Source organism: Colletotrichum gloeosporioides (assembly GCF_011800055.1).
Source record: "Colletotrichum gloeosporioides strain Lc1 chromosome Unknown consensus_66, whole genome shotgun sequence".
Lineage (NCBI taxonomy): Eukaryota > Fungi > Ascomycota > Sordariomycetes > Glomerellales > Glomerellaceae > Colletotrichum > Colletotrichum gloeosporioides.
The window spans coordinates 568,856-582,767 of NW_025544711.1; the positions used below are offsets into that span (position 1 = coordinate 568,856).

Sequence of the window (13,912 nt, forward strand, 5' to 3'; positions counted from 1 at the left end):
GGGGTCTACCTTCGGAGACACGCCCTGCTTCCGCCACACGCGCAACCGTTAGTTTCCCTCATCCGAGTCCCCGGAGTCGGCAAACATATCCACCGCCCTCATTCGTTTCCTAGGCCCCGCCGGCTTGGACGACAACTGCAACCGTCCGACCGTCTGTGGTGTGCCGTTGTTGACATCCGCGCTCTCTGCTGCCTCCTCTATCTTGCTAAGTTCGACCGGTGCTGGCTGATCCTCCGCTTGTTCGCCCCCATCGTCTTCCTCCATCGGCTCTCCCTCGACGTCATCTTCTGCCATTGGCTCACCCTCCACGTCCTCCTCGCTCATTGGCTCGCCCATGACATCGTCCTCCATCGGCTCACCAGCAACATCCTCCTCGTCCATAGGCTCCCCTTCGACATCGTCCTCCCTCTCGGGTGTGATCTTCTCCGATATCCTGAGCCTCGGGGCCGCGGCGGCGGTGTCGACATCAGCGTTCGAAGCCTCCACCAGCTTCCATTTGCGCTTGTTAGCGGCCTCGTCGTCTTCTGTTTGTTCCTGGACCTTGAGAGCTGGTGGGTTGTCAAAGCTGCTCGCAAACATCTCCTGGCTCTCCGCTGGGAAGACGCACCAGCCTTCCCAGAGGCCAAGTACCAGTCCGACGCTGCGCTTCCACTTCTCAGCCCGCAACCGGCCCCATTTTAGCTTCTCGGCCATCAGACCAAGACCCTCGAAAATCTTGCGCTCTTTGAGTGCGCCCTCGAACAGTTGTCGATACCGCCAAGCCCGCTGGATGCCGCTGTTTGAGGAGGCGGATAGGATATCGCTTACCACATACAGCCCAACGAGGCTTGCGGCGCTGGTATCGGGACCCTCCTTGTCGACCTTCTCTTCCGGCTCGGGATCAGACGGCTCGGAGTCGTCCCTTTGTCTGCCTCTTTCCTTGCTGTTCAACTGAAACTCCCGGTTCGCCCCCGTTCGTGCGAAAGGCTTTTCGATATTCGAGACGATCATGTCGACAACCTCTTCGGCACCTCTGCTTGCGTGCGTGAGTGCAAAAGTCGTCACTCGCGCAACATCTCCCTTTCGTATCTTTGATAATGTCGTTGGTAGGCGAGACAGTAGATGGGTTAGCTTTGCTTTGTCGAGTGGGTTTAGAAAGGTGACCTCGGCCTCGGCCCCTTGGCCTTCGCGATTTTCTCCGTCAAAGTCCTCATCGTCTGACGAGTTGTACTCGGAATCGGACACGAATTCATCAATCGCAGTGACAAACTCGAACGGTGGGTTCTTTTCTGGTGCTTTCCAGGCGTGGCTCCCATCGAAGAGCGGCAAATACCTTCCTTTGTTCCGGCGTGATTCCGAGCCAGTGATGATCTCCCAAAGCCGCCAACGATACCATATACCTCCTTCGCTCCGAGCATCCCAGATCCATGCCCACTTCTCCTCCCTCTGGACCTCGGGACGGGTCATGAGAAGAGCCTCGAACTCTACGCCATGCTCTAGAACCGACTCGATCGTCTTGTTGATGAGCTGAAGCATCTTGATGTCGTTCGGTGGCTTGACGGGAACATGAAGCAGGCTGCTCCTGTTGACTGAGCCTGCGGCGTTCGGCCCATAAGAGGTGGGTGGCGCGAAGCCCCGATGGAAAGACTGCTGCGTTGCGGCGTTGCCTGGTGCGGTCTGTTGTGCCACGGGCTTGGCCCCAAAAGGCTGCGACCCGGCAGTTGTGCTGCTAAGTGTTGATGCTGTAGAAATCGCAACGGCTGAGGAGAGATGTCGGTGCAACGAAAGGTTGAATCCATATCCAAGGTAGCGATTCTGCAACGAGCTCACTGCGGCGTCCATGTCTGTTGCGGGTGTTTCTTGTGACAAGGTGACAATGGCTACCGCGCACTTCCTCTCTGTACCAGACGGACCCCCGGGTGGAAGAATCTTGACGTTCTCGACGGTCAGGTTGGACGGTATCAGTGACTTGATGAATGCCATAGACGTGCCTGGCGGCAGCTGGGACAGGCGCAATGTTGGCCTGGCCACGGCCATCTCCTCTCTCGAATCCGACTTGCCTTCCTCCTCGTCATCGCTGTTGTGGAATACTTTGGAGACTGATATTGGTTCTTCGCGATCGTCAAAGCCCAGCCTGCCACTGTCCCTCTCTTGCCTGTATGCGTCGAAGCCTCTCTTTCTCCCGAACGATCCTGCGGGAGGACCCAAGCTTCCGGGGCCACTTTTCATGCTAGAAACAGGACCCAAGCTGCCTGGGCCGCTCTTAAGTGCAGATGCGCCAAAATGTCGTTTCGATGCAGCGACTCCTCCCATCGGCGCGCCGCCGAAACCAGGGCCCTTCGGTGGCCGTTGTGGAGGGAAAGAGCCAAAGCGGCTGCTTCCTGTGTCGTCGTCGTCATCGTGATCGAAGCTCTTGACGAAGTCTTGGTATACTGCGGCGGTCTCGGCGGCCTCGCGGGCCTTCTTTGCTTCGGCTTCGGCTCGTTGTTTCTCGAATGCGGATTGCTTGGGGGCCTTCTGGAGCTTCGCCTCCACGTCGGGAAACTCGACCAGGTTCTTTGCCGAAGACATATCTACCGAAGCGACCGTTGGAAGTCGCGTCGCATAGTCGAAAGAAACGCTGTGGGAGAGGGAATGCGCGATCGCTATCGACAATGGCGAAATGATTTGCAGTTGGAGAGCTGTGACGCTGTAAGTGATGCGCCTGGTGCAGAAGCTGAAGGTGCCTTCGCAGCGGTTGTGGCTTGTACAGTAAGCCGGGGACCATATGGTCCCTTTCGCACTGTACACATGTGGCGTCCACAACTCCACAACATCGATCCACCTCACGATGCTAGCTCAACCGAAGCCAGAAGCGTTTCCACCTCAAGCCATTTTAGTGATCATGTATTTATGACTGATGTGTACCATAGCCTACCTACCTGTTCTCTCTAAAAAAGAGACAGAAATCTGGGCACACGAAGCTCCCTGCTCAAAACAGTCACAGATCATGTTCAGTAAACCAGAGGTTCAACGCTCAAACAAAACACAAAAAACATACAACACCGGGCATTCGCCGGTCGTCACCGACCCGACTACTACTCCAGCCCTCATTGGCTTATCTATGGGAGAGCGGACGGGATCCCGAGTTTTCCAATGGGTATGGTTGTATGTGCTACAAGCTCAGAGTCAAGCAGTACATATTGGTATCTCAGGCGGGCAGCTTCAGATTCTGGTCATCACTGTCATGCGAAAGATAGCGGGCATTACGGTTCCAGAGGCTCGGTCTGCTTGGTCTTCTCATCTGATTGTTTCGTGTATGATTTGAAACAACCCTCTCACTGGCAATAAGAACCATGCTATTGTACTGGTCTGGCCAGGTATATTATACAGTTCTGTTACGACTGCAACCTCTGGGCGTGGAATCAAGGACCACGTGAAAAGCCGTGGCAAACTTCTCGACGTAAAGTGAAATATTGCATAGACTAGGTCCTTGTAACTTCTGGGCTAGTTCATTAGGATAATGTAAGACAGCGTGTGTAGACTTAGTACCCCTTCCAGATGAGAGATTTTATGACATCTCAAGACAATGCAGGTAGGCTGTGCAACAAGAGCGTCTCGGGCTCTTCTTCGACTCGCAAGGTGTTGGAAGAACTCGTCTTCCTGGACTTCAGAAAGACCTTTAAGCACATTATTGACCTTGCGGTTGTGCTGACGAATGGAGCATCGATTTAAGGTAACGATGTGTACACGTCTTCTCTTGTGGCAAAGCCGCAAACATTAAAACGAGCGGGTAGTATTGGCTCACATGGAAGACATGGACGATATGGACGCCAGCTTCAAGGTACGCAATACCAACATAGTCTGGTAAGTGACCGTCAAGTGAATATCTCCCTTTTCATCAACTGATGATTCAAAATGGGGCGCCGAGAAGCTGCCAGGCTTCTTGACGAGTAGTGGGAGAAACGTATCAAACCAGTGGACCTGCCGTAATTGTAATTTACACATCAAAACCATTGTATGGCAACCTCAACTGCACTAACAAGAAACAGACGTTGCATTGGGATATGCCGTATGGGAAGTTCTCTAGGAGTATTTGGATCATTCCCCCAAGCCAACCAACTATGAAAGTGATCATTTACATAGCTGAATGTTCCCCAGACCCAACGCAACCGCTGATGTTGGAATAGTCATGCTGGTCAAATGATCGCCCTCTTGCGTTAGGCACGATAAGAGGCCTGCCCTTTTGGTCTGCCTGCTTGAGCAAGAGTATCCGCCAAAGGACATGGACACAACGGACGACCTTTGTCAGTATGTGATAGGAGACAGCAGTCATCCTTCGACCCTTGAAAGGGTTACCATAGCCAAGATTCCCACCAGAAAGGAGCTGCACATCACACCGCGTGGACATCACAGCAAGGACACCTCAAGTGTTTGTGAACTTTCTATTAAGGAGATCCCTTCCTACTCACTTCTCCTCATAACCTCCGTGTCTGCCTGATTGCCTGAAGAAACGAGTACCGTTCTGTGGGGGGTATTGGTGCTATCGCCAGCGAGCGAAGCCAGGCAACTAAACATAAACCGTAAAACGCCTTCCTGGAACCATAGTGCGGGGTAGCAAACGACGCATCCCAACGAGACCTTCCTGGGGATAAGAGAGCCGGACACCCATCTGGATTACCGCCAGTCTTCCTGCCCACCAAAGCCTAAGCATACATGCCGGCCGTAGGGGACGATGCTAACACAAATTCAGCAACCATCTGCCGAGGTGACTAGCTGTCGTCGAAATCCCTTTGCCGTTAAAAATGCAGTCGATAATGCCGCCTCATTCCAAATAACTTTTCCCAATCCGTGTTGAGCAGTGACTTCCTGAGCGTCATTGATTGCTCAGTAGTCGAGGTAGAAAGGATGCCGGGTAACAAGGGTATGTTGACATAAAAAATCATGCTCATGACGTTGCGTGATATCCGAAGGACCAAGTTTAAGCCTTGGTCTCCTCAGCCTTCTTCTCGCCTTCCTCACCGCCCTGGTTCTTGATGTACTCCTCGTAGACACCGAGAGCCTCGTCGACCTTGGCCTTGAGGGCAGACTCGTCCTCGATGCTGCATCGTGTCAGTGGTAAATCATTGCATAGGGCTAAAGTGGTGCTCACAGGTTGACAAGCTCGGCGTTCTCCATCTCGAGAAGCATACCGGTGATCTTTCCGGCAAGCTCAGGCTGCATGGCCTGGATCTTAGGGAAGATGACCTCACCAAGGATCTGCTTCTGCTGGCCAGGGTTGCCAGCAGCGGAGGAGAGCTGCTGCTGGATGAGGCTGGAGCTGTTGAGGTCCTGGGCAGGAGCGGCACCGCGGCCACCCTGGGGGAAGGGAGCGTTGTTGCGGGGACCACTGGGGTTAGCACCGCGGCCGGCGCCGGGCTGGTTGCCACCCTGGCGGGCGTTGGGGGGGAAGCCGGGCATGCCGGGGCCGGGCATGCCAGCCATGGGAGCGGGACCACGGCCGCCCTGAGGACCTCCGCGACCGCCGGCGTTCATGGTAGCCTGCTGAACCTGTTGGATTGCAGCAAGGAACTGAGGGTTGCCGCTGTTGGGGTAAGGAGCGCCAGGAGGGAACTGGCCAGGCATACCGTAGACGGGGGGCATCTGTTGGGGAACGCCGCGTCCGCCCTGCTGGGGGTAGCCACCGGGGAATTGGCCAGGACGGCCACCCTGAACAGCGGGCATGGGCATGCCGGGCTGGGGGAAAGGCATGCCACGGCCGCCCTGGGGGAAGACGGGCTGCTGGCCGCCGGCGTAGAACACAGGAGGCTGCATGTACTGCTGGGGAAGGCCAGCGGCGGCGGCGGCCTGCTGCATGCGGAGCTGGTTGCGAGCCTGGATACTAGCCTCAAGCTGGCTCTTGCGAACGTCCTTGCGCTGGGCGAGAGCGACGTAGAGGGGCTTGCCGTGGACCATGCGCTGGTTCATCTCGGCGACAGCCTTGGTGGCATCGTCGGGGTTGCTGAAGCAGACGAAACCGAAGCCCTTGCTCTTACCATGGAGCTTCTTGTCCGACTTCTTCTCCTTCTTCTCAGAGCCCTCCTTCTCCTCGGTGTTCTCCTCGGCCTCAGGCTTGTTCTCCTTCTCCTTCTCCTCAGAAGAGCCCTCCTCATCCTCCTTGGAGTCGGTAGGAGTGTCGCGCATGACCTTGGCGGAGGTGATGGGACCGAAGTCAGCGAAGAGAGTGCGGAGCTTCTCATCATCGACCTCGTCGTCAAGGTTCTTGATGTACAGGTTGACACCCTGGTACTTGTTGGCCTTCTCCAGGCGAGCAGCTTCGTAAGACTTGCGCAATTCCTCCTCGCGCTCGTGCTTCTTCTGAGCTCGGCCAACGTACAGGTCCTGTCCGCGGAAGTCCTTGTTGTTAAGGTCCTCAACGGCCTTAGCGGCGGCCTCGTGAGTGGTGAAGTTGACGAAACCGAAACCACGGCTCTTGCCCTCCTGGTCGCGGGCCAGAGAGGAAGAGGTGACGTCACCGAACGCAGCAAAGAGATCGCGGAACTCGTCGTCAGTAACCTCGTTGGCAATGTTCTTGACGTAGACGTTGGTGAAGTTAGCCTTCATCTCCTCGAACTTGCTCTGGCGGTCCTTCTTGGGGATGTGGTGGCCGACGTAGACCTTCTTCTCGTTGAGGAGCATGCCGTTAACGTGCTTGATGGCCTGAGCAGCAGCCTCGTCGGTTTCGTAGTGAACGAATCCGTAACCCTTGGAGTTGCCGTTCTCGTCCTGGGCAACCTTGCAGCTCAAAATGTTGCCGAAGGCAGCGAAGGTGTCGTGAAGAGCCTTGTTGTCGATGGCGACGTCGAGGTTCTTGATGAAGACATTGCCCTGACCAGTCTTGCGGAGGGCGGGATCGCGCTGAGACCACATGATACGGCAGGGACGGCCCTTGATGAGGGTGTAGTTGAGCTCCTCGAGAGCCTTCTCACCGTCAATGGTGGTGTTGTAGTTCACATAGGCGTAGCCAAGAGAACGGCGGGTAACCGCATCACGGCAGACACGAATGGAAGCGACGGAGCCGATCTGGGAGAAGAGCTCGAAGAGCATGGCCTCGGTGACGGAGGGGTCGAGCTCGCCGACGTAGAGGGAGGCGGAGGCCTGGGGGTGAGGGGCGGTGGTGGGAGTAGGGCCAGCGGCGTCGGCATTGTCGCCCTGAGCCTCAACATTGGTGTTGATGGCGGGGGCGTTCTTGTCAGCGCCGTTGAGCGAGGCGTTGCTCAAGTCGTTGGCAAGCTGGTCGACAGCGCCGTTGTTCGTAGCAGTAGCCATTGTATCGGTGTTCAGATTGACACGGGGAAGGATACTGCGACAGCAAGGCTGGGTTAGGCGACGATCTTGACGTTGAAATGGATAAAAATCGCAATGAGAATGAGGCAGAGGGCCAAGGCGCAACCCCTCCAAATGTGTGAATGTGGGTATGGTGAGGGGGAGGGATGAGGGAAAAAAAAGCACCTACCAAGTCAAGAATCTGACGATGGGTCGTGTGACGAGACCTGGACGGTGCGGAGGATAAGGGTAGTTGAAGAGGCAGCGAAAAGCCTTTCTTGTCGAATGAGGTTATTCGGATGCGTGACGTTTGACCGACACACAAGATACGCACTTGATGCAAGATTGACAGGCAGGTGCGCGAAGGGCGGTGGTGAAGCAAGAAAAGGATGAGGGGCGGAGAAGGGCCTCTTGGGATTTTCTTGCGAATGGAGGGGGAGGAGATATCCGTAGATGGAGGTGGGAAATTTTGAGGGGGGTTTTTCAAGTTTTTTTTGAAGTTTTTTTTCTTGATGAAGAAAGTGAGCGAGACAGAGAACAAGTACGAAAGACGTACTCCTTGTCAGACCCTCTTTGGATGTGAAGGGGGTTGTTGATAGGGTTTTGTGTAGTTGTTGGAAGAGAGAAGAAGAGGAGGAGCGGAGAGAAATAAATTTCTATGGTGTGGCTTTTGGAGATGGATTTTTTATTTTTTTTACTGGATCTCTGGCCTGGCTGCGGTGGAGGGTGAGAACCGGCCTTTCTGCTCTCTCCCACCTCTGCCCACCAGTGACAGGAAAGTGCAAAACCGAGTGTGCCTTCCAGTTTTTCTCTGCAGAGGGGTGTGGAGGGGCGACCAGGGCATGTGCTAGTGACGTGGGTACTTGGCCACGGCGCGCAGAAAGTCACTGTCACGCGCCAGGCGCAAGTAATTCAGCGAGCACTATCTTTATCTGCAGCGACTCACGGCCGCCTCACGATAAGGATTAGCGGGCACAGGCGTCCCCGTGGCCGTGGTACAAACGGTTGAGAGCCCTCAGGTACCGGCCTATCCCATGTGGGGTTCCCATCATTTTATGAAAATTTTATGCGGTGGGTTTCGACCCTTGTGGACTGGCCCAAACAGCTGGTGGACCTGCCTGTGAAGAGAGGAAGCAAGAGCAGACAGACGATGGGCCGTTCCACAGAGTAAGGCCTCTAAGGTAGGTAGAGGAGGAAGAGGGGGAGGAGGAGTAGATGCTGGTTTTGTCTGCCATGGCGATGTTCCCATACAGCCTGCCTCGCTCGAAATGTTCAGGTACTGACGCAGGCACGACTGGCTGAGCCTTTTGCAACACAACAACGTCAGGGGGCATTGCTCATTTCCAAATCTGCGCAGCTGTGTTGTTGCAATTTCGATACCAAACAAATGGGCGCCTGTCTGTGCCGAACCGCTCAAGGTGCAGATCCGGCATTTACATTTCCATCACTTCCTTAGCTGCCGCCTTAGACTCAGACGTTCAAGTCTGAGGGCTCGGTAGGACGGTAGGACGGTAGGACGTGGACCTGCAAGACATGCGAGACGGTTGGTTTACTCCAGGCACGAGTAACATTCTTGGGGATGAACCCATGTGCGTCTTTTGATCCGTTCGATGTGCCATGCTGCCCGCCAACGGCCGACCAGTCCGCTTAGCCGAACGATGCTTGATCCCTTGCTGGAAGATGGCCGGCTCAGCGCCAACCAACAAGCTGCGACGAACCTGTTCAGAAGCAAGCGTTGAGCCTGAACCAGTCTTGGTGCTTGAAGTCTGGTTTGTCGCGAGCATCTGCAAAGCATTTGTCCCTTCCCTCACCCTCTTTGACCGGCCTCATGGTTCGCTGTGTTTCCACACCGACACTTACACGAGTAAAGGCGCAGTGCAGAGCTGCAATATCGAGTCAGCCAAGCCTTGATGGCGAAACGCCGTTGGCAAAGGTTGAGTTCTGTTTCGTTTGGACTGGTCAAGAGCAACGGTCAGCTAGTACTCTATGCAACGCCCTGACCAGGCTGCTTGGATGCAACATTCTCTTCCAATTCAGGGCGATATCATTTTTCTTTGCCCGAAGTCTATCAGTCGCTACCTCGCTTGTGTGTCCCCCCATCGTGTTTACTGCCCTTTCCCCAGGTGTCTTATCGGAGCCTCCCGTTTTCTTATCGATATCAGTAGTGGTACCTTCCCCGTGGCAGCAATGGGGCTAACGTAGCACCTGTCCCGTGCGCCGGAACCTTCGACAAGCCCGGACCAGCTCCAGCGTCCAAAGTCCAGCTTACCTTAGACCCCACTAGCCCTCTGAGGTAAGGTAGGTACGGTACCGGGCTAGGTACCTAAGGTACCTACCTGAGGTACTGGGGCTTTAGTCTGAAGCCTGCGAATTACGGCATTTCCCCTCCAGCGCCGTCACTGCCCGTTCAAGTCCCGCGTTATCGCCGATTGTGAAGGTCAACATCGATTACATACACCCATCCGAACCTGAAGCTTCTGGAAGGCAACTGCGTCCGCGACATCCCTCGACATTGCCCTCAGCTTGCTTCCCCCCAAAGCTCCGTCGCTGGTCTTTGCTGCGACATGAGATAATACTAGCCACCATCATATTATTCGAACGACACTCGTTCCACGAGGCAACATGTTCCCCACCTTCACAGGAAACTCCAGGCGTCCTCGGAACGTGAACCTCAGCGGGCAGAACCTCAACCCCTTCGCCGCCACATCATGGACACCATCCGCAGGTTCAGGAGCTTCCAAAACGGTCTCTAACGCCCAGGCCGAACGAGCACAAAGACAACAGGATCGTGACAAGCTCAAGGCAGCAGGAAAGATTCAAAAGACATGGAGGGGCCATAGGGCCAGGAGGCGGCTTCGAGACTCCAGAAGGGAATCATTTGACGCTCTCTATTCGGCAACTTCAGACTTCGGTACACAGCAGAGACTTTCGATGGCTTTGCCACTGCTGTTGACAACCTTCCAGCCCACCCGAGCCGACGATTTGCAGCGTCTCTTTCGATTCTCACGAGAACTGAGTTCGACCAACCTCGAATGCCTCGCATCCGACCGACTACCTCCCTCAAGATTGGCACGATACGTCCGCATACTGGTAGAGGCTTTGGAAGGCCAGACAAAGAAGGAGTAAGTAACATCGGTCAAAATTACGGATCTCTGAGACAGCTCATGTCCTGTCCTTTCCAAGGCTTAGCTGACCAATTCAGAAGTGACCAACACGACGACGCCCAACTGCTCTTAAACCTCCTGACGCAAATCGTCGGTGCTACTCCCGAATCGATCTCTAAATCTCTTCGGCAATACTATACGGTTCTTGCAGACATAAGTAGCGCTTCAGACCTTGATGAGTCTGGTTTGGAGGTGATCTCTCGGGCTGTACTAATGCCACTGGGAGCTAATTCCGGGAACGGTACGGTAGTCCAGCCGGCCTCTGACATGTGCCAGCTTGCTGACAGTCCGGCAGACATCAATCCCTTGGCTACCTACGAAGCTTTTTCACTGTCTTTCCTCGCACAGCATGACTTGAGACTTGTCGAGCAGCATGCGGAGGTATTCTCCCGCAATATTGACCTTGGCCGCCTCGCGACAGCTATCACCGAGGTATACTGGGACGGACGCATTAATGGTGTTAGCCGTGACCAGCAATTGTGGCTCCTTGCACATTTCATTGGGCTTCACCAAGGGAGTGGTGCCAAGTCGCAAGGACTGCAGCATTTGAATGCACTGCACCTGCAACTCTCAAGTTTGTCTGCAGATATCAGCCTCAGACTATCTGTGAAGCCCGCTGAACCCAACTCGTCAACCATTGATTCAAACAGCGCTGATGACCAACTCATCCAGCCTCTACCCTTATACGTTACTCAAAGACTCACGTCATTGGTGGACAGGAACGGCATATCCATTCTTCTGGCTGAACTCACCAAGTCAGTGAACCCTTACCCGTCTTGTCGAACACTGCTAATACGCTGCAGCAACTTTGGATCTAGATCCACATCCCAGGAATTCGAGAGCGCAAGCCTGTTATCCGGCTACATTCTCACACTGCTCCGATGCTTTCCCGAGAATGGCGATGAGATTCGCATGCGACTGTTCTTGGGCGACATTCCTTCAAACGTGGGCACCTTGCCGACCATCAAATTTCTCTGGCAAGCTATGAGCCAGACCAGTATTTACAGACAAGTCCTGCGGGACTCGACGTCTGTTGTCGGCTTGGTACGAAACTACCTCTCAAAATCCAAGTCTGCCGACGTATCACGCGAGCAGGAATGGCGGCTGATGCTCCTGTTTCTCGAACTGTACACTTTCATTCTTCGTCTGAGTGACGATGAAGACTTCTTCAGCAGCATTTCCCCATCATTACTCCAGGGTAGCAAGCAGCCCTCTCGTCTGCGGTCATGCGGCCTGTCACGGCAAGAAGTGGAAGACCTCAGCATCGTTCTGAAGCACCTCGCCTTTGCTCTCCACTACAACGCACAAGATATTCAGCAGGGCATCCAAAACTCAGAGCCGGTTTCCATGAGCCAACTTGAATCCTATTTTGGAAACAGTGCCTCAAAGACATTGAAGGATGCCAAAGCACAGAACGCGAAATCCACTTCGTCAGATACAAGGCTTGATCTGGGCAGCCTCCGCAGTATTGTTACTTCAGCGTTGCGACTGTTGTACGAGCGAGACTCGAGGCGGCCGTTCTTACCACCGAATCATTGGCTGATGACATCGAAATTCGACATGGAGGGCTTTGTTAGCGCCGTGGTCGCCGAACAGGAACGCCAGAACGAAATGTCTGACTCCAGCGATGACGAGGATGGGGAGATTGACGAAGACGCCAACATCGGGGGCAGCTTCATACATACCGTAGCCGGTCAGCGCGTTTCGCGTCATGCTCAGATCGAAAAGCTACGGTCCCAGCAGCGAAAGGCGCAAAGAGATCGCCTCCTAGCAGTCATTGGACCAAAGCTGGAAATTTTGCGTCACATGCCTTTTGTCATCCCCTTCGATACCCGTGTTCAAATTTTCCGTCAGTTCGTCTACCTTGACAAGCATAAGCGTCGGGATGGCATGGACGCAGAGCAGTGGAGGATGATGATGATGCACAACCCCTTAAGATCCCCTGGTAGAAGCCCAGCTGGTCGCCATCACGGCAAGATCAGAAGAGGTCAAGTGTTTCGCGATGCCTTTGAGCAATTCTATGAGCTGGGAGAGGGCCTCAAAGAACCCATTCAAATCCAATTCGTAGACCAGTTCGACACGATTGAAGCAGGTATCGATGGAGGTGGAGTCACAAAAGAATTTCTCACCAGCGTTACAACAGAAGCGTTCAGCAAAATGGAAGGCATCTCATTGTTCACAGCCAACAGTCAAGGCCTGTTATACCCTAACCCAACCGCAATGGACGAGTTGAAAGAGGTTATGAGAAGAGCCGGATACCCAGAGAATTCTGCAGATTGGCAAGACCAGGTGCAAGACCTTTTACGGCAATTTGAGTTCCTCGGCCGAATCGTGGGCAAATGCATGTACGAGGGCATCCTCATTGACATTGCATTTGCCGGGTTCTTCCTGCTGAAGTGGACTTCTGGTCAGACCGGGGAAAACAGCTACCGAGGCAACGTCAACGATTTACGAGATCTCGACGAGGAGCTTTACCAGGGAATGCTGAACTTGAAGAACCTTACTAGCAACGTCGCAGACTTGGCGCTTGACTTTACCATCACCGACCAGGTTTCATTGCCAGGAGAACCCGTGCGCACTGTTTCCAGAAATCTCATCCCCAACGGCGAGAACGTCGCCGTTACGAACGACAATCGCCTGCTGTACATATCTTATGTCGCGCGCCACCGCCTAGTCGCCCAGCCCGCGCAACAGACGGCTGCTTTCCTACGTGGACTGCGCTCCATCATAGCCCCATCTTGGCTCTCCATGTTTAACCAGAACGAGATACAGCGTCTCGTCGGCGGCGACAGCTCCGAGATCGACATTGATGACTTGCGTCAGAACACCATCTACTCGGGCCTGTACGAAGTTGGAGACGACGGTCTGGAGCACCCAACGGTCCAACTCTTCTGGAAGGTCATGGCTGGGTTCTCGGATAAGGAGCGTCGGGATGTGCTCAAGTACGTCACCAGCACGCCGCGAGCGCCGTTGCTGGGCTTTTCACAACTAAGTCCTCGGTTCAGCATTCGTGATGGAGGCGAGGATCAGGAGAGGTTGCCGAGCACGAGTACATGTGTCAATCTTCTCAAGTTGCCGCGATACAAGGACGAGGAAACGCTGAGGAAGAAGCTACTCTACGCCGTTTCTTCCGGGGCCGGCTTTGACCTCAGTTAAAAGAAGCACAAGCTCGAACAGCGAATGCATGATGTTATGAAGCGAGGTAGAGAAGATAGGAATGTAAATGCACTATTGACAATGTTGCCTGACGATGTGATCTTGATGGTGCATGAGAGCAGCAATTTGGGCTCGGGCACTTCATCCCTTGCGGTGACTGTCGAGTCTGCTTCATTGAAGTTATCTACATATCTGATCTATATAATTAGAGGTCCAAAGACGCTATGTGCAGGTAGCTTCGATGTTCAAACGGGACTGCGTCCTCTCTGGCAGTGACGTCCCATTCCGGATTGTACACAAAGACGGCATTGTATTCGAAGATTGGCTTT

At 54.2% G+C, this 13,912-nt stretch overlaps 3 protein-coding genes across 3 annotated transcripts; 1 reads left to right on the forward strand and 2 right to left on the reverse strand.

Moving 5' to 3' along the window:
* Positions 1 to 48: 48 nt before the first annotated feature.
* GCG54_00014806 (uncharacterized protein) lies at positions 49 to 2,550 on the reverse strand (the record flags this gene model as incomplete). The annotated part of the gene is made up of 1 exon (XM_045414627.1): positions 49 to 2,550. The coding sequence occupies one exon, from the start codon at positions 2,548 to 2,550 to the stop codon at positions 49 to 51; it is 2,502 nt and encodes an 833-aa protein (XP_045260749.1).
* Positions 2,551 to 4,939: 2,389 nt separating this feature from the next.
* Positions 4,940 to 7,266, reverse strand: GCG54_00014807 (Polyadenylate-binding protein cytoplasmic and nuclear; the record flags this gene model as incomplete). Its single annotated transcript, XM_045414628.1, has 2 exons — positions 4,940 to 5,060; positions 5,111 to 7,266. The coding sequence occupies 2 exons, from the start codon at positions 7,264 to 7,266 to the stop codon at positions 4,940 to 4,942; spliced, it is 2,277 nt and encodes a 758-aa protein (XP_045260750.1).
* A 2,619-nt stretch (positions 7,267 to 9,885) lies between these two features.
* Positions 9,886 to 13,583, forward strand: GCG54_00014808 (putative E3 ubiquitin protein ligase; the record flags this gene model as incomplete). Its single annotated transcript, XM_045414629.1, has 4 exons — positions 9,886 to 10,385; positions 10,469 to 10,668; positions 10,723 to 11,182; positions 11,231 to 13,583. 4 exons carry the CDS (start codon positions 9,886 to 9,888, stop codon positions 13,581 to 13,583), a joined length of 3,513 nt encoding a protein of 1,170 aa, XP_045260751.1.
* Positions 13,584 to 13,912: the final 329 nt, after the last annotated feature.